Source organism: Eptatretus burgeri, chromosome 9 (assembly GCF_056783735.1).
Source record: "Eptatretus burgeri isolate ZD-2024b chromosome 9, Ebu_testis_v1, whole genome shotgun sequence".
NCBI classification, from domain to species: Eukaryota; Metazoa; Chordata; class Myxini; order Myxiniformes; family Myxinidae; genus Eptatretus; species Eptatretus burgeri.
Window position 1 is genome coordinate 50,078,352 of NC_140969.1, and position 20,973 is coordinate 50,099,324.

The window sequence follows — 20,973 nt, forward strand, 5'->3', positions numbered from 1 at the left end:
GCTGCTGTTGCTGCATTGAAGAGGAAATTGAAAGCCTAAGTCAGGTTAGTGAACACTGTGTACTTGAACTCACTTATTGATTGTATAATACATTACAAATGCTGATTTTCGAACCTATATGCCATACGTACATGTACATTATTGCTCATATCTCAGAAACTATTGGAGTGCCCATCACAAAATTTATGTGGAAGCTTCTTGACATCATAAGGTACCTCTGGGATAAATTTGAAGGATACATTTTTTGGGGATTCACGATTGAAGTTTATATTTTGTGATAACTTTTTTGTGGTTGGAGGTAGGAAAATGTTGCCCAGACAAATTCATAGGGCATGAAAATACCTTTAAAATGACACCAAAACCAGCTCTCTAGGTGTTATACTTTTAGAGACATGGCCATTTGAATTTGCGACGTCGTGCTAATTTGTCCAAAGTTTGTTAGTCCGTATCTCACTAATTAAGAGGCTGTTAGCAAAAATATTTGAGTTCTTGCCGTTTTTCATGGGTCCCAATTGGTTCCCAAAGTTTTACAAAAATCTGAGAGATGACGGCAGATTCTTTGATGATTTGACATGGAATGACCCTGTTGCATGTGGGTGATACAGAGCATGATGGTGATGCAGTGACTCCTTTTACTAAACAGACATGGGAAACAGCAGGCAACATCGCTCAATCCAGAATTCATTATCAGAAGAGATCAAAGTACCTCGTTATATGTGAATCCATTAACTTTGAAGCTGAACCACTGCCTCGTTATGGATTTCATAGTGACTGTTACAGCAAGTTCACGGCTTATCAGACACAGTCAAAAGAAAAGAAAACATTTTCTGATGAACATGTTACTGTTGAAGCACGATCTATGGTGGAACAGCCCCCAGTGGCAACTACCTCAACTACTGGTGTGCTGAAGAAAAATTGTATTTTCTGCAATTGTCCGGACCATAAGCATTTCCCCAGTGGTTTTGAAACACTATCTCCATGTGAAACTATACAAGCACAGGACAGTATTTTAAATGCTGCAAGGCAACTGAACAACAAAGATTTCCTTCGGGAATATGAGCACATTGACTTCATAGCCAAGGAAGTCAATGACCACAACACATGCAGAGCAAGGTATATTGCTAAAGGTACCAAGGTTCAAATAAAATAAAAAGGTTCAACGTACTCACAGAGACGAGAATCTGCTTTCTTAAGAATAATTTCATATATGGACTCCGAAATATTTCTGAAAGAAATTTCAAAGAAATTGGTTGATGTCAATCAAACCTACATTAAATTTCTCAAAGAAGAGGAGGGGAGGGAAGACCCTACCTCTGGACCATACAATCTTTTGTCCAAAATCAAAGCACATTATGGCAGCAAGCTTCAGGTTGATCAAGAAAGTAAAAAACAAGGGACCTCTCTCTCTATCACAAAGGATGCTATGGAAAATGAAATAAAGAATGTAGCTTTGTTCCTCAGGGGGAAGATCCAGAAGCTCCGAGAGAATAAACTCCCAAATCCAATCACAGTAGAAGCAATCCATGATGGTCAGTCTACAAATATACCTACTGAAATATCAGAGTTCTATAGGATTCTGTACACCGGCTCAAAAGATGACGCCAGTGAGAGAGTGGAGCGGTATATTGAATAATCAGCCGAGGTTGATATCTACAAAACTACTCATGGAACAGTGAAGCCACCGAAACACATGCTGCTGGGCATGGGTTTGAAGAGTATTACTGGCTCCAGGAAGGTTCAGGAAATTATTAATCACTTCGGCCATTGTATAGGATATCATACTGCAGAAGAATACGAGACCCAAATTGCCGCTGACATTATTGAGAAGAACCGAGTTCTTCCTGATTCCCTGCAAGCAAGCAAAGGACTAAGCACAAACACAGCTTGGGACAACTATGAAAATCAATGTATCATGAGACACAGGGCATCTGTGTCCAAAATGAAGTTCCAGTTATATCAACACCAACAGCAACAATGAAAACATCTTCTACAAGCTCGGAATCAATCATAGTAGCAAGCTCATCAACTACAGAGAATACACTTCCTATTTCTATGAACAAACGAAGCAAGAGAAGTCTTGAAATACCAAATCCAGAACTCGAACCAGTGAGAAAGAAAATTAAGATATCAAATTTTTCCTTTGATATACAAACAATGGACAAGCCTGTAAACTACAAGGCTTGTGTTGCTCGAGATGTTGCATGGACGATATCTTGCAAAACAAACACACAAACACCAATGTGGTCTGGCTGGAACGCTACAGTAACCAAAGATGATTTACCGGCTCAGAAGATAGGCTATTTGGCAAACATTGGAGAACCTCCTACACGGCTTGATGTCGTTAATGAAACGATGAAAAGAAACGTTACCCTGGCTGAAGAGTGCGAGGAAGATTACATTGCGACGACCTATGACTTGGCGATAGCCAAGCCAGCTTCCCAGTTGCAGGACACTGTGCGACCAAAGTATGACAATGTCTTTGTTTGTTTTGGTGCCTTCCATATTATGTTCCGCTATCTGTCAGCACTGGGGTATCTGGTAGATGGGTCAGGTGCAGCCCATATTTTAATGGAAAGTGGTGCCCTCACCAAGGGTTCCCTCAATGCCTTTCTGTCAGGAAAACACTATAATCAGGCCAGAAAAATGCATGTGCTCCGAGCAACTATGCGGAGCAAGCATATAGATTTGTTCTTGCAACTGAAAGAGACAAATGAGAGCTATGGACGTTTGGTTGAAGCCCTGAAGACTGTTCAAGCATCACCATCCCCTGAACGGATGAAAGATTTGGAGGAGGCAGGTGGATACAAGGCATTCATGATGACTTATGAAAGTTTCTGCGATGATACTAGAGCTGGAAAACATGGTGTTAATGCAAAGTTCTGGAGAAACTACATTGACATGGTTGACATCTACATGCTGTTCAGTAGAGCTGTGCGAACAAATGATGTGAATCTTTTCATCTTCTTACTTGGGAAAATGATAGACATTTACTTTGCTGCAAATCGTCACAATTATGCACGTTACATGTGCTTATACTATCTCAGACTGTTGAACATGGACAGCACCCATCCTGGCATTATGCAACTACTTGAACAAAGTGGTTTATCAGTAAGATTGTCATCCAATTCCTTTGCCAGACAACCAATGGATCAAGCACTAGAGAGTACGATCAATGTAGATGCAGCCTCGCGACAAACTGGAATCACTGCTTTCCATCAAAGTCAAGGCGCAACCAGGCGGTGGACAGTTACTAGATCAGCTAGAAGCACCATAGTCAGACATCTGCTTGAAAAAGCAGCTTTAAACAAGGATACCAATCCAAGCCATGAACTACGAAAGTCAAAAGTGGAGAAATTTCAAAGAGACTTGGAAAGTATTTCTAAAATGATTGACACTACAATGAATCCCTTTGGTAACTCCCTGATCGAAGACACCAATTTGTACTGTCTAGCAGATGGCAAGAAAATGCCGGATGAAGTGAAAGAGGACATGCAAAATGTCTTTGCTTTGGGGGAGAAGTGGAAAGATGAGTTCCTCCAGGAATGCTTGAAGGATTCTTCAAGGTTTGAAAAACCACTGAAAAGAAGAAAAATGAGAAACTTTGCCAGTGTTGCTATAAAGAGCAAAATACGAGGTAAAGATGAAAAGGTTGTTGAGCTGAAGACAACACGGGACCTGCTGGGCAGACTAGTCTATCTTGCTTGTACCAGAAAGATTGAGCTGGCAAAGGTGTTTTCCTTTCCACTAACCCCGGTTCCCCTCTTTGGCCAGTATTTTTGGCACAGTGAAGAAGACACCAAAGTACACACTCTCCAAACACCTCGAAGATTTGATGACACACAAAGAGCCAACAACAGTTGATACGGTCATTTATGATGCCATGTTCATAATCCAGTCACTGCCCTCTGACTTGCCTCTCAGATTTGGGAATGTAGCAGAGCTGGTCCTGAAGATCATATGCAGTCCAAAGGCAAGGAAAATGCACTTTGTCTGTGACAGTTATGTGAAAAGCATAAAGAGTGTTGAGCAACAGGCAAGAGGTGCAAATGATGGATCATTTCACATCACAGGTGCAGACCAGTTACGTCCTAAAGATTTCAGACATGGCTTGAGATCAGCAAATTTCAAAACTGCACTTATTAAGTTCTTCATGGAGGAATGGAAACATAACCATTATGCACCAATCATAAAACAAAAGACTGTTGTTGTTTCACATGAGGAGCAATGTCTTCAGTATACAGCATCTCTGTCAGGAAATGTAGAACACAATGAGGCACTAGAGTACGAATGCTCAAATGTGGAGGCAGATACCAGCCGAGTATACCATCTCAGCATGCTGTCAAAAGCAATACCAGGACAGAATGTTGTTGTCTGTGCAACAAACACTGACATCATGGTCATTCTCCTGTATCATTCAAGACAACTCAAGGCCAATGTGTGGATGGACCTTGGACATTCGAGTGATAACACTAGAAGGTATGTCCATATTACTGCACTAACAAACTACCTTGGCCCAGTTGTTTGTGAGGCACTACCAGGTTATCATGCTCTGACAGGATGCGACTACATGTCGCCCTTCTTCAGGAAGGGAAAGGTGAACCCATTGAAGAAAGCTCAGAAGAGTGCTCTCCATCTCGAAGGAATCAGCATGCTCGGAGAGACAACCGCCTTTGATGATGATGACAGGCTTGTAGAAAGATATGTGTGTTCACTCTATGGTCAGGGAGCATTATCATCCGTGAATGACGCAAGGTTGAAAATCTTCCCAGAGCAATACAAACCGACAGATCCAGACAGTCCATTGGAGAAAATAAAGGGACTTGATGCAGGCATGCTCCCACCCTGCAAAAATGTTCTCATGCAAAAATTGGCACATCTCTGGAAGCACGCACATCTAAGAGATCCACTAGAGAACATTCAAGCCACAGATCACAGCTGGAAAGAGGTCAACGAAGATTTTGTACCACTCTGGTTTACCGGCAGTCAGATGCCAACTATTCTTTCTAAAACCATGGAACCAGAAGATGTCACAGATGGAGATGAGGATGATGATGACAATGATTGTATCACTGATGATGATTCAGAGAATGAAGAAGACAGTGATGATGATGAGAATGGAAATGACTAATTGAATGTGGTAAATTGAAAGGGTAAATGGAAAGCTTGCAAATATCAATATTTCAAATATAGATATTTCCCAGAACAATATTCAACACTGGGGCCGATTCATATTTGGCCAAAAATAGTTATTTTGTCTTACATCGGGTCAATAAGACTGATTTTTTGGTAATCAGCACCCTCTTTTACCTAAAATAGGCTTGTCAAATCATCTTTACCTAAAGTTCTGATTAAACCCACTATTTGATGGAATAAGGGAATATTTGGTCAAAAAGGGTTAAGATTGTCATTTTATCTTGATTGAGGTCAATAAGACTGTTTTATTTGGAATCAGCACCCTTTTTTACATAAAGTAGGCTTGTCAAATCAGCCTTACCTAAAATTCTGATTAAACCCACCTACCCAATGTAATTTGACCAAATATGGTCATATTTGGTCAAAAAGGGGTTTAAATGGTCAATTTGTCTTGGGTGGGGTCAATAAGACTGCTTTTTTTGGATTCAGCACCCTTTTTTACATAAAGTAGGCCTATCAAACCATCCTTACCCAAAATTCTGATTAAAGCCATCTATCTCCTAGGGTAACAGGTAAGCAAAAAAAATGGGCCTTCAGCAAAGATTCCAATGAAGTCTGCTGTATGAGAGGGAAAACTGGATTTGTTAAAAGATTTCAGATTTGAAACAAAAAATCCCATCAGCATTGGTTTAGGGCATGGTATCTGCTCGCATAATCCATAGGAATTGGAAATCATACAACGCTTGTGCTCCTGTTGAATTAAGATGTTCCTAGATTCCTCTTTGTGGTAATGATTTTCTCATGCAATGAATTCTTTTTTCAGGAAAGGCAAAGTGAAACCCTTCAAAATCATGAAGAAAGAAGAGACTGGCCAATTTGTTGATCTGTTCATCGGCATGGGAAACATAGTTGAAGGTGTTGATGTTGATGTTGCTTCGGAGTTTGTCTGCCAGATGTACGCACAAAGCAAAACCAAAGATGTTGATAAAGCACGATACAAAAAAAACTGTTGGATATGACTGGCAAACTTGATCAGGTAAATTAGAGTGGATAGAAAATTCATTCCTGTAGTATTTGAATAAAATTTCATCAATTTTCATGGCACTAACCATACCCTTTATTGCATTTCAGGAGAATCCACTCGCAAACATCAAACGGGGTGACTGCGCACTGTTGCTGCCTACTCGCCGATCCCTAGAAATGAAGATTCGCCGAGCTCAGTATGTCACGACGCTGTGGACCCATGCCACTGCAGCATCTCCTGGTGATGGTTTGTCCCCCACAAATTATGGATGGTTCACAAACAAGGACGGCAGACTGCAACCTATTTGGTTTGAGGGCCCTGCAGCTCCATCTAGTCTCTTTGGCACTACGGACAACACAGATGCCGGAACAGAAATCGACAGTGACAGTGACAACACAGATGCCGGAACAGAAATCGACAGTCGACGATTATAACTGGAATTGATGAAGATCTTGATGAACTGGGTGATTCAGATGATGAACCATGGAGTGAGGACTCCGATTCAGATCAAGATGATGAAAACTTGATTGACACTGAATAATTGATATGACTCATAGAAATGTTCATCTTTTCTTTTATCTTCTCATGAATTGTTTCATTTATCTCACTTAAAAACCATATACTCAAATATCATAAGCTTTCAGAAAGCTCTTATCTATATGGATGGACCTCCATGTATTCACATGCTGTGTGCTCTCGTATTCCTAAGATTGACTGTTTCGCACAACATATTTGTCATAGAAATTAAGCAATATTTAATACGTTTAATTTCTTTTTCTAAGTGATATTTTATTTTTCGACCTGATTTTTAAGTTAGCTCATGAGCTGACCTCGGACAGCAATCAGGGTGTGGCCATTGAGGTGTCTGGCAGGGGTACCCCACCACGGAAAATGTCTGGCAGTGGCGATTTCTGATGCAGTGGGCAGTGCTGAACAATTTGAGACTGGTTTCAAGTTGTTAGCTCATGAGCTGATCTTGGTAAGCTTAAAGGGTGTGGCCATTTCAGGGCGTCTGGCGCACGTGCCCCACCACTGAAAATGTCTGGCAGTGGTGACTTCTGATGCAGTGGGCTGTGCTGAACAATTTCAGACTGGTTTCAAGTTGTTAGCTCACAAGCTGATCTAGCGTAATTTTGGGGTACCAGTTTTTGGCGTCTGGCGGGGGTACCCCACCACTAAAAATGTCTGTCGTTGATCATTAATGATATATGAGAACATGCTACTTATATTTTGATGGGTTTTAGTTTGTTCGGTCATGGAACTGATGTAGCTCAATTTTTGAGTACATTGGAACGGCCCCCCAGACCACACCCACCAGTGGCACGACGGCAGATGTCCATTTCTGTGAGTAGGGATGTATATAGAGTATTACTATACATGAGAACATTTGTTAGCTTTCCAGCTACCCTGACCCCTGTGGGCTCCTGCTCTAATACCGAGAAGTTGGTTGGGACTGAACTTTCACTTAAAGTACATATAAAAAATTGCTATTCAGACATCTCCCATATGATTACAAATGCAGTAAAACAGATTTCATTTAATTTATATTTATAATGTATATACACTCGAGGCAAGAAAATAAAAGTTAAGATTTCTCAATTCTATCGATTCCGTCCCTTCGCCATCGATTTTTTTCCAGAATTTTTTTTTATGCATCAAGTGACTAATTTGAAATTTGGTGTACTTATGTAGCCCAACTCATCACTTCAAATTATACTCTTTGCTGGAATTAATACCCTCAATCAGTTTGGACTCGAAGATTATTGTACCATTTTCCGTCCCTTCGCTTTACGGGACTTTTGGATTTCACCCTGTTGTATCAAAGCCGGATGTCTTGAGACTCGGTAATCACTGCCAGCAGTCATAAAGTGCCAGTTCTAGTTCTATATTTATTATTATTCCCCCATGATTATGTGGGATTATTCCCGTTGAAAAATTCATTTTCTCTGCAGCGGCTTGTTGAATTTACACAATTTTTTCACCATAGGTGTGACGACGACTACTCATGTACAATGTTTTTTTTTTTTTTAATAATTATGACATCATAGGTCATGTGGTGTGGCAGCCATGTTGGAAAAATGAAAAGAACTTTGCACCACCGCATCTCCGAAACCATATAGTGAGGTTTGTTAACAGCAAAATAGGATGGTACCGTTACAAGCCGGATAAAAGCACCAAATTTGGCATGCAGCTTCCTATTGTAATTACAGAAATTTCTGTCTGAGAAGCCACCGAAAAAAATCTCCTCTGAATGTCAAGGTCAAGGTCATGATTCAAGGTCATGATACAAGGTCATGATACAAGGGTAAGGAATCCGTTATATCTCCGCAGCCGTTCATTTTAGGCCATATAAATGTATTACCAACAGATAGGAATGTGCCCCTAATCTATCAGGAAAATACATTTAGAATGCCGCTATGACGACGTATATGGTATTTATGACGTCATCACAGCCAATAAGTGAAGCAAATAGTTGAAGAATCTCCTCAGTTTGCTTTAACTATCATAAAACTATAAGAAATTATTGTAAATATAGTTCAAACAGATGGAAACCGTGTCCCAAAATCCACTTTTGAGTAGGTTGTGACGCTCCTGAAGGATATGACGTCATAAACGGTGCAATGACGCTGCGTACACTGGGTATTACGATGTCCTCATGATGCATCACAGAAGCTGGAGACTACCATTTCTGGGCTACATCTACTTATTGCAGATGAAGGTCAGAACTGGTTGACTACAGCTTCTGCGATGCTGCACAACAGAACATGCTCTGTAGCCCTACTTCTCCGGAAAATGTCGCTATCCATTGCGTCATTTGGAAAATGACATCATCAGTTACAAACAAGAGTCGAGAAATGATACTTGCTTCAAGTGTAAATCAAGTCAGGTGATTAGTATCCGGTACTCACAATTACTTTCCACACTGACACCGGCAAAGTGGCATACACTTCAAGGAGGCACCGGCACACTTGCAAACACAACACTGCTTCTTGCAACTGCACTTTATCAGCAGTCGACAGGCGGCAGAAACTGCAGGTTGCGTGATCCAGACGGGCTGCAAGAACTATCTTCTGTGGTCCAACCAAACCCATTCGGCATGACCACGTCGTTTTGGTTCATCACTGTTAACCCAGATACTCGACTGATATGATGCCCTCTTGAAATGTTGATACAGCGCATCCTGAAATAATATGGAGGGATTACACAGGAATGTTTTCTGGAGTAATGGTAAATGTGGAATAATTTTGTGAATATAGCAGAGCTAGAATTCTGCATCGCTAGTTACCTGTGTTGGTGGTGGACGGTTAAAACTCTTGATTGTCTTCTGACAGAACAGGTTCTTTCTGGTTTCGTTGACTGAGTTGGAGTTGCCAGACTTATCATATAGCCGCACGACAAACCTCTCAAACTCGTAAGAATCACGATCAGCAACGACGAATGGATTTTCCGCCAGATGTACGAAGGCGTCCGTGACTTCTGGAGTTTCTGACCATGCCTGCCACGCCATTGCTTTCCCTTTATTCATGAATGCAGAGGTTGTGTCACAACCTGTCAATGCATGAAAGACGGGTAGCGCTCGCGATCTTGCTTCGCCGATGCGGTGATATAAATCGCTGATACGATAAGTTCGGAAGTTCCTTCCAAAACCAAAACCAACCCATATGTCAGCATCAGGGTGTTGCTGATTTACCAGATGGAACATTCCCAGCAATATGACAACCACATCGGTGTCGACTGTTCGGATGTGAATTACTCAAGAACCAGTGTTCAGCGCATGCAGAAGATGGATTACAATGCGTGTATCCGCTTCTTCGTGGTTGCGATCCGACATTGTCTGTGCAGAGGCAGCAGGCAGCACTTTGTTTCCCGAGGCGATATAGACCACCTTACTTGGTGGAAATTCAATGTCGATCAGCTTTGTCGAGAGTAAAGAAAACAGTCTGACTTGTTCTTTGGATGGCACAAAAAGACTTCCATTTCGGAATATTAGTCAATCCAGAAACTTTGCGCCTCATCCCATGACCGCGCATGTCTCGAGTGTGTCCTTTCAAACTGTCATCCAAATACGTATCCCAAACTACATCCACTCGGACGTTGTTTTTCAGTTGTTGATGGATAAATGCCACAAACACGAGTTTTGCATAGTCATCAAATGTTTTTGTCGTCGTGTTCGGAGTGAGTGCGTGTACAACCGCAGGGCCGTCAAAAATTGTACAGTCAAAGGTGGTAGGTGGTTGCTGATCCACGTAGTACAGGATTTAGGGGTGGCCAGGTGGGGCCATGGCCCCGGGGCCCCCACATTTAGAGGCCCCCCACAACTTCGATGACATTTTGAAAATCCCATGAAAATGTGCTTCCAAAGTTTTATTGTCGGTGAATGAAGATTGTAAACTCTTTGTAAGGATATCTTTTCAAAATTGTCCGTCATTGTGAGGGTCCTTTTCAAGCCGTTTCTTCCAGTCCACAGAACGGATCCAACGTGGTCAAAAATTCCTGGGGCAAGCCTCGGGCATTGGGGACCCACATTTGGATCGATCATCGATGTTTCGGATGGTTGAGCGTGGCCAACAAACTATGGCACTGCCCGCCAGAGCCCAGCAAGCACAGACGGAATACAGAGGTCCAGCCAGAGGAGAGGTGAAAATGTGAAAGTCGACGTGGTAAAACTAGGCCAGGCCAGCACAGCACACGGCCAGCAGGGGTCGTATTGTACACACTGAAACTGTGGCTGGCAGGGAACGCTGGCAGTTCCCTGCTTACTGGCGCGCGCAGCACAGTAACACAGTGTGACTTTCTATGTTCTAGGTGTGTGAAACATACTTGTTCGCGATTCTGGTACGTCCCACGTGCACTCTGACGATATCTCGGTTACTCGGTGCCTACCAGCGGCAGAAACTATAATGAGCGGCTTTGGTGACGACAGGCACAAATCCAGGGCTCCATGGAAATATGACAGTGGTGCTCAAAAGCGGAAATGTTCCAAGGAAGAAGATGAAAGACACAAGGCCGTCGTCGACAAGACCCGGAAAATCTCAGAGTTTTTCACTCCTGCACAAACAGGTGATTCGTCCATGACAGAGGCTGGAACACCAGCACAGACGGAACAAGCGGATTTGGCAACGCAACCCCCGCGTCAAGATTCGCCCAACATCTCGGAAGGTTCCACCGATGAAGAAACGTGAGATATACTGACTGATGGTGGACCTGGCTTTGCCAATTGCATTGGATGTTGGCCTCCTGAGCGACCGTCGTCAGGGATGATCGACTACTGGGCATCACGAGATTTGGAGCCCCTGCAGAATTCGACTGGTCCCTTTGATTCATCCATACAGTTCGTTGAATGTAGGAAACGCTGCTGCTCCAAGAATCTTTTTTTACCGTAGACTACAAAACGGAGAGTCCGTGAAAAGGTCCTGGCTTTGCTTCACATCAACCAGCAAACTGTACTGTATCGCTTGCAAGCTCTTTGGAGGCGCTACTGCCCTGGGCGGGGAAAGATTCAACGACTGGAAGCATGTCAGTCGTTCTATCGAGGTGCATGAGCGTTCGCATGTGCATCGTGCGAATATCATCCGCTTGTCAGACAGAGCAACATCCGCAGGTCGTGTGGACACTGAACTCGTCAAACAGGTGAGTGAGATTGCGTCCTATTGGAGGGAGGTGCTGAAACGAAGTGTGAGCGTGATATCGTTTCTCACTGAGCGTGGTCTGATGTTCTGTATATCGGATGAAATTGTTGGGTCACGGACGAACGGTAACTACCTTGGCTTAATGGAATTACTTGCGGAGTACGATCCATTTTTGGCACAGCACATTTAATTCAGAAATATGCCAACCAAGGTAGTGGCCACACCAACTACTTATCATCTATGACATGTGAAGAGTTAATCTCCATCATCGGAAAATCTGTTCTGGATAACATCGTCGCTCGTGTGAAAGAGGCAAAATACTTCTCTGTGTCAGTCGATTCTCCTCCTGACATAAGCCACATCGACAAGCTCACAGTTATTCTACGATACATCGAGAACGAGGCTCCAGTGGAGCGTTTCATGACCTTTCTGAGCAACACAGGACACAGTGGACTCCAGCAAGCGACGGAATTACTGGATTTTTTGAAAGCCACTGGATTGGACATCGCTAACTGCCGAGGACAATCTTACGATAACGCATCTAATATGAGTGGCCGATACAACGGGATGCAGGGAATGATCAAACAGGAGAACCCTCTCGCAATATTTGTGCCATGCGTGACTCACTCACTATACTTAGTCGGTCAGTCGGCCATGGGATGCTGTAGACCTGCAGCAGCATTCTTTGAATTCGTGGAACAAGTGTATGTATTTTTTACAGCTTCCACGTCGTGATACACCACATTATTTGACGCCCTGAAAGCCAAAGGTCTGCAAGTACCAAAGCGCCTCAGAGACACTCGCTGGTCGGCTCATTCTGATGCAACCCGAGCTCTTGTGGACGGTGACAGCGAAATCATGGATGTCCTCGATGAAATCGCAAACGATGAACAACTGAATAGTGAAACGAGAAACACCGCCGAGACATTTCACCAAACGATGTGCACGCTCGAGATAGGGTTCTATGCTGGTTTCTGGTCTACTGTCCTTGGTAGATTTGATCGTACGAGTAAAACCCTTCAGTCGCAAGCTACTGATCTCAACACAGCCGTGCAGCTCCTCAAGTCACTGGCGAGCTTCGTGCAGTCATTACGCGATCAGTTTGATACATTCGTTGTTGACGGAGTGGAGCGCCCAGGTATGGAGGAAATCACTCGCGGATCGCGTAGACGAAAGTGTAATGTCCGCCTCGCTCCCTTGGACTACGGACACACTCCAGAAGTAGAACTAGATGCCAAGGAGTCCTTTCGCATCAGTGGATAGGTTGCAGTGATCGACGTTCTGCTGTCGCAGTTGGAAAAGCGTACAAATGCTTACAGCGAGATGAGCGACAGATTTGGATTCCTGCATGCTCTTGTTCAACTCAAAGTGGAGCAGATTCGAGAGTCATGCTCAAAGCTCGTCGAGCTGTATCGGGAAGATCTATCACCTGACCTCACAGAAGAAATGATTCAGTTCCAAGTCATGATGAAGGAGTCAAAGCCAGACTCGGGCCGTACTGAACTCGAGATGTACAGTTTTCTCATCGAGCGAAAACTCACCGATACTTTCCCAAATGTGGAAGTGCTGCTTCGGATTTACCTCTCGCTGATGGTGTCGAACTGCTCCGGGGAGCGCTCCATTTCGAAACTCAAGCTTATCAAGCACCATCTTCGCTCCACGATGGGGCAGCAGAGACTGGTCAATCTGACCATCATTTCAACCGAATCCGATGTGCTCAATTCCATGCAGGTTGACAGTATCATATCCGAGTTCGCTGCCACAAAGTCGCGCGGGAAGCTTGTCCATTGGTGTCCAAGGCACCGCGTGTATGTTCATTGATGTGGATGACACTGCCGTATATTTGCGGTCGCTGGAAGTCGGCTATTAATCACCATTTCAGATTTCTCTTGCCCAGAGGGTTTTTAGAAGTGCGAAGATTTTTAGTCAAAGTTCATAGTACGAGTGCGTGCCCGTACGTGCGTGGCAGTACGTGCAAAAAAAAAAAAACCTCTCAAACCGCATGCCAGAAAGAACAACCACACAGGCCGTTCCTTCGCTCTCACATGCCTGTACATGAAAAAATAATCTTTCAAACAACCACACAGGCCGTTCCTTCGCTCTCACATGCCTGTGCGTGAAAAAATAATCTTTCAAACAACTATACAGGCCGTTCCTTCGCTCTCGTAAACGACGACTGGATTGGGGCATTGTGTTTATGTATAAATGCGCATAAGAAATCGAGAAATTATTAGAATACACTAAGTCATCACTATCTGGAAGTCCGTACGTTGTAACCCGTAATGGGGAACGCGACTGAGGATCTCTCTCCCCAACGGCCACGCCGACGCAGCAACGTGTCCTGTCATTGGTAACTAAATGGCGCCCTTTCCCCATTGGCCACGCCTGCGATGCAACGTGTCCTGTCATTGATTTGGCAAATAAATGGCCATAACTTGGGAACCACTTGTCCGATTAATATCAAACCTTGAAAAGGCACGAACTCAGGTCCCCAGCAATATACCTGGCAAGTTCCAATTACATCGGACCAGTGGTTGTCGAGAAACAGCGGACACGGACACGGACACGGACACGGACACGGACACGGACACACACACACACACACACACACACACACACACACACACACACACACACACACACACACACACACACACACACACACACACACACACACACAGCTGGAATCATAGATGATTAATGAAATGACAGTGAGTCGTTTGTTATTTTCTTATATTGGTCTATCTCTATCTCTTACTCTTGTAGCAACGGCATTTTTGTGATTTGATTTTAGAATGAGCTTAGAGATGTCATCAGCTCATAGATAAGTCACCAGCCATATCAATAATAATCCGTCCATGTTGTCATATTGTCAGATTTAATTGTAATTTGTGAACATACGAGTATATGCCAAATCATTCCTGATCAGGATCTGCAAAATCTATAGATACAAGTTCAGTTGTTGATTAAAAAGCAGTTATAATTTAAGTTGTTGATTAATCTCCAACTTTGGGGGCCCCCCACAATCATTGTGCACACGCCCCTCTCCAAAATCATTGTGCCCACGCCCCCCTCCACAATCATTGTGCCCACGCCCCCCTCCACAATCATTGTGCCCACGCCCCCCCTCCACAATCATTGTGCCCACGCCCCCAATCATTGTGCCCACGCCCCCCACAATCATTGTGCCCACGCCCCCCACAATCATTGTGCCCATGCCCCCCCCACAATCATTGTGCCCACGGCCCCCCACATGGTAAATCCGGCCCTGGCTCCACGGTGCCATCAGATGACGTTAGGCACTTGAGGAGATCGGATTTTTTTCTAAACTTGATTTTGTTTTCCAAACCAAAAGGAAATTGGTACATTTCTACATCAGATCAGTTATGAGTAAGGTTCTAAGCTCGGTATCCTTAATCCTACTCCCATCATCGACATTGATATGCCACGTCACCTGGTCTGGTGCATCTTGGACTGTACAACCAACCAACCACCTACCCACCTGTTAAGATAGCCTAACTATTTACCAAGGAATGCAGATTTGATTCGTTCACCACACAAACTGGTCCAAAATAGTACTACTCGGTAGGCCTCAGAGCCTTGGTAGGTCTTGCACTCCATTAATATTTTTGTCCATGAAGACGCATTTTTTTTCAATAATGGAACCAACATTAACAACATATTTTTATCCCACCCAGTCTATGAGTACATCCCGTGTTTTCCATCATAAACTTGCCTTTTGGCTTACCTGATCGACGTTGCTTTCCATTATTGACTTTGATGGGGTTTCAGCGGACAAAATTCATCGGACTGCCTTGAAAATCGCGGTCAAAAGCTCTGTGGACGCCATTTTGACGATCGTTGTTCGAGGAAACAACGATCCTCCGCCGCCGTGATGAGGAGCATTGGAAGGGCGTGGCCGGTAACGTCACACCCCAAATATTACTGAAATGAAAACGAGAGAAGAACCTTCAGAGTGTAGGCTTTATTCCATTTGATTGAAGCCGCTTCTACGGGCACATCAGGGGATACAGGTGCAGCTAGGAGTACATAAGCAGTAAGGTATACACGTGCAACTAATCACCGCAAAATAAATCAGTATAAGCACGGAGTCCGATATACTCTCAATTCTCACCATTCAATGAGCACCAAGTGAACCGCCACCGTAAACGACAATGCCCCTGGGACAATCCCCCCGACCGAGCGGAATCTTAGCTTTATCTATTCCGTGCTCGAGCCATGCGACATGTGATCACACGTCACGTCCTTCAATTCACCACATTCTCCCCGTCTTTAAAATGTAACTAGAGGCCCAACTAACGCACCATGATTACTTCAGCGCTACAGGAGTATACATTTCAAGCAACGCGAACTATCTAAACTACAGAAGCATACATGTCAAGCAGTGAGGATTATTTTGAGGTGTAGGGGCATGGTAATGAGCATCGATATATTATGTAACGAGCATATAGGAGCATGAGCATCGAGGATGCCGATAATCCCCTTTACAGATTGAGTCGGCGAGGGGGTATTATTCGTCGGCCTCTCCGGGAGTAGATGGCGGTTTCACTTGAGGAAGGCTTCCGATCCTCTTGGTGAGCATCGACTCGTGCCGGAGATGACTCCCCGATCGCTCCCGGGTGGAACGCGGTAGCCCCGTCGTCACCCGTCTCGGGTGGAGTCCCTGGGGGGGAACACCTGGGGAGGGGATGTCAGAGGGAGGTGTGCCAGATGGTGGTGTACCTGTGGGAGGAGTACCTGAGGGAGCCAAATGGCGAACCGACACAGTGGTCTCCCTGCCATCCGGGAGCCTGACATGAGCATACTCTGGATTAGTATCGATGAGTTCGACCCCCTCCACCATGGGTTCATACTTGCTTTGTCGTACCGGGCGTTTCATGAACACTGTTCCGGGATGGGTTAGCCAGTTGGGCACCGATTGGCCGTCAACATAACGTCGTTGGTGAGTAAACATTCGTTCATGAGGAGTTGCATTGGTGGACGTGCAGAGCAAAGAGCGTATGGAATTCAGAGCGTCGGGAAGGGTAACCTCCCACCGCTCGGGCCCAGTCCTCTTGATTTCAACGCAAGAGTTACGGCTTTCCAAATAACTCCGTTATACCGTTCCACCTGACCATTACCCTGTGGGTTGTAACCCGTCGTTCAACTAGTTGCTATGCCGTGCTCTAATAGGAATTGTTTTAGCCCGGCCGACATGAAACACGGCCCTCTGTCTGAATGTATGTACGAAGGTTTCCCAAACATAGCGAAGAGGTCAGACAGACATTTCACGACAGTGCCCGAGGTCATATCCGAGCACGGAAATGCGAAACGGAACCTTGAATATTCATCAACAACAGTGAATATGTATCTGTTGTCTGTCTCGGTCGGCAGGGGCCCTTTGAAGTCGATGTTTAGTCTCTCGAAGGGAGAAGTGGCCTTGATCAGTCTGCCAGAAGCCGCACCATAGAATCTGGGTTTTAGTTCAGCACAAACAGGGCATGAAGCATTCATTTGTTTAATATCTTCAATAGAATAGGGCAGGTTCTGTCTGCGTACGAAATGTGCCATTCTGGTTACCCCCGGGTGGCACAGAGACACATGGAGGTCTTGCAAAGCCCGACTGATTGTCGCCGAACAGTAGACCCGAGAGAAGGTGTCTGCAGCAGGGTTTTCCCTCCCGGGCCGGTAAACTATGTCGTAACTATAGCAGGCTAGGTCTATCCGCCATCTCATAATTTTTTCATTCTTAATTTTCCCGTTATTTTTCCCATCAAACATGAATAACACGGATCGTTGGTCCGTAACGAGCGTGAAGTGGTTTCCCAGTAAATAATGTCTCCATTTACGCAGCGCTTCGACAATAGCGTACGCTTCCTTCTCTATTGCTGAGTGTCTCTGCTCGCTTCCAGAGAGAGTTCTCGAGAAGAACGCGACGGGTCGCCCAGACTGATTAAGCGTAGCAGCTATCGCGTGATCAGAAGCATCTGTTTCCACCACGAAGGGCACCGAGCTATCGATCGATAATACCACGGAATTACTGATATCATCTTTGAGGTTGTGGAAAGCTTTTACAACAGCGGCATCTGGTGGGAAGTTTTTGCAATGCACTAGGGGATGTATTTTCTCGAAGTATTGGGAAATCCATCTTGCATAGTCAGCGAACATGCCGATCACCCGGCACATTGTCTGCAGGTCCTGAGGTGGGGGTAGCTGACGAAGTGGGCGCAATCGTTCAGGATCAGGCTTAATCGTGCCGTCGTCTATTGTGTAGCCGAGAAGGTCAATTGACCTTGCCGAGAATACGCATTTCTCGTAGTTGAGAGTCAGATTATATTTTCTAGCAATGCTCAAGAATCTGTCCAGATTCATATCATGTTCCCCCTGATCCCTACCGCACACTGTGACATTGTCCACGTAAACAAAAGTGTCTTTGAGGTTTTCATCTGAGATGATGTCGTCCATAACTCGTTGGAAGCAAGCTACTCCATTGGTGACACCGAACGGAATCCTCCTGAATTGGTAGAGGCGTCTACCTGCCTGGAACGCGGTGTAAGGTTTGTCTTCCTCTCGGATGGGAATTTGATGATAGGCGCTTCGCAAATCGATGGTGCTGAATATTTTATAATCGGCCACGCGTTCGACCATCTCGTCTATGCGCGGAAAAGGGTAGGCATCGAGTTGGGTGAAACGATTGACGGTTTGGGAATAATCGACAACCATTCATTTCTTATGATTCTGATTGGCGGTGACCAACACCTGTGCGCGCCATGGCGAATCGCTCGGTTCTATAATTCCTTCTTCCAGTAATCGCTTGGTCTCTGAAGTGATGAAGTTCATATCAGCAGTGGTATATCGCCGCGTTTGATCGCTATCGGTTTACAGACCGGCGACAAGTTAGCAAACAGCTGGGGGGACGTTACCTCTGCGGTGGTCAAAGTATTTAAAATTAGACGAGGTTTGCTTCCTCCAAAGGGTATTTCGACGCTCGTGTGCTGCTTGAGGACATTATGACCCAGAATTACGTCTGCGCACAAATCACGAAGCACCAGTACCCTTACATCCCGATGCGTGTACCCTTTTACGTCCAATTCAACATTGCAGTACCCTCGTACGCGGGACTGTAGTGATGTGGCGGCCATGCATACCGTATTGTCTGTCGGGTGGATCTTCCATTTCCTCCCCTTCACTAGCGAGCTGTTGACGAAACTCTCAGAGCTACCGGTATCAATCAGTGCCTCAGCCATATGCCCGTTAATTCGTACGTTGATGATAGCCTTGGATAGATTCCCCGGTGAGGCTGCAGTTAGTTTCTTTTGTGAGTAGAGAGCCGCAGAAGTGGGTTTATTTCTCCTTAGAGTAGATTTACATACCCTGGCATAATGCCCTTTCTTGTCACAATTCACGCATGTGGCATCTCTGGCGGGGCATTTGTGGCGGAGGTGTCTTTTGTACCCACAAAAGAAGCATTTACCAACCGGAGTAGTTGCTGAGGAGTTTGACGAGGTCTGGGTATCCGACTCCTCGGGTTTTTCTCCATCCCCTGTGTCAGGCTGTGTCTGTGTCTGTGTCTGTGGGGTTCCTTGAGTTTCCACCGTAGCGGCGTTCATTAGCAGCATCGGTGTCCCAAATGACTCAGATTGCTGCTGAGCCGTATCCATCGCTCGAGCCTGGTCGACTACCTTTTCAAGAGTGGGTTGCACTTTCTCTAGTAAGCGTTGCCGTATGTGGGCTGTCCTGAGCCCTTGGATAAATGCCTCTCGGGTCGCTTCATCTCGGTGTTCCTCGGCGTTTACGGCCCGGAAGCTGCAGTCTTTTCCCAGCTGTTTCAGAGCTTGCAGGAACTGATCGATGGTCTCCCCGGCTGCTTGCTTGCGTGTGTTGAGAAGATGTCGTATGTACACCTCGTTCTTGCGCTTCACGTAGAGCGCCTGCAGCACGTCGATCGCTGCTTCGTAGGTGTCACACTCCGAGAAGAGCCTGTATACGCTGGGCGAGACATGATTCACAAGGGCGGCCATTCACATCGGCTCCCTCTTCGATGATGGTCAGATAGTGTGAGAAGGAACGGAACCAATGCGACCATTTCATTTCTGAGTCAGTCGCGTTTGGGTCTGCGTCGAACCTCTCTGGTTTGTAGATCTTGTCCATCATTGGTTGAGAGAGCCGAGAAAACCAAATGGAATAAATTGGAATGAAAACGAGAGAAGAACCTTCAGAGTGTAGGCTTTATTCCATTTGATTGGAGCCGCTTCTACGGGCACATCAGGGGATACAGGTGCAGCAAGGAGTACATAAGCAGTGAGGTATACACGTGCAACTAATCACCGCAAAATAAATCAGTATAAGCACAGAGTCCGATATATTCTCAATTCTCACCATTCAACGAGCACCAAGTGAGCCGCCGCCGTAAACGACAATGCCCCTGGGACAATCCCCCCGACCGAGCGGAACCTTAGCTTTATCTATTCCGTGCTCGAGCCGTGCAACATGTGATCACACGTCACGTCCTTCAATTCACCACAAGGAGCATTGGAAGGGCGTGGCCGGTAACGTCACACCCCAAATATTACATTGGCGCTAATTGACGAACGAGCGAATTAATTAGATGGCTCCCCGGCCGGAATTCATTAATACATTAATACACCGCCTATTTCCTATGTGAAAAAATTACACTTATCCAGCGTGTAATTCTAAGGGAGCTTCTTCTTCTTCTTCTTCTTCTTCTTCTTCTTCTTCTTCTTTTCTTCTTCTATCTTCCAAAACCTTTAAGACTCGGCTCTTTCACATGCAGGATCCGGATCTCCTTAAATACTAAACACCTCGACACATCCTCGCATTGAGGGTGCCTTTTGAGAGCGTCTATCATGAACTTTTAAATATATTCTGACATTTGGTTTAAAGTTTCGAAAAGTTCACGTTACTATTTAAAGATTATTCCATTTAATGTGTTGTAATTTCGTAAATACACTATTTTCTCGTCATGAAAGAGGAGCCTCCATGACGGCTCTCGGTCCTCTTCTTCTTCTTCTTCTTCTGGCGAAGACAAAACCTTAAGGACGAGGCTCTTGGACACATTTGTCCTTGTTAACCAAGCTCATGCCCCCCCTCCCCTGAGGGGAAGAAAAGAAAAACACAAAAAAAATAATTAAAAAAAACATTTTTTTTGCATTTTCTTCTTTGCAT

The 20,973-nt window shown here is 44.8% G+C and overlaps 2 protein-coding genes across 2 annotated transcripts; one reads left to right on the forward strand and one right to left on the reverse strand.

The window, feature by feature from the left end:
- Positions 1 to 4,164: 4,164 nt before the first annotated feature.
- Positions 4,165 to 8,030, forward strand: LOC147020110 (uncharacterized). The gene is made up of 2 exons (XM_085895134.1): positions 4,165 to 6,169; positions 6,265 to 8,030. Exons 1-2 carry the CDS (start codon positions 6,149 to 6,151, stop codon positions 6,589 to 6,591), a joined length of 348 nt encoding a protein of 115 aa, XP_085751260.1. The 5' UTR covers positions 4,165 to 6,148; the 3' UTR covers positions 6,592 to 8,030.
- Positions 8,031 to 18,623: 10,593 nt separating this feature from the next.
- On the reverse strand, positions 18,624 to 19,808 carry LOC147020111 (uncharacterized). Its single transcript, XM_085895135.1, has one exon. The coding sequence runs from the start codon at positions 19,806 to 19,808 to the stop codon at positions 18,624 to 18,626; it is 1,185 nt and encodes a 394-aa protein (XP_085751261.1).
- Positions 19,809 to 20,973: the final 1,165 nt, after the last annotated feature.

What these genes read in the sequence shown, in the direction of transcription:
- LOC147020110 (XM_085895134.1), top strand. Translation starts at nt 6,149, where the DNA reads ATGACTGGCAAACTTGATCAG. An exon ending in TGACTGGCAAACTTGATCAG is followed by an intron (nt 6,170 to 6,264) that starts GTAAATTAGAGT and finishes ATTGCATTTCAG; the next exon opens with GAGAATCCACTCGCAAACAT.
- LOC147020111 (XM_085895135.1), bottom strand. Translation starts at nt 19,808, where the DNA reads ATGGCCGCCCTTGTGAATCATGTCTCGCCCAGCGTATACAGGCTCTTC.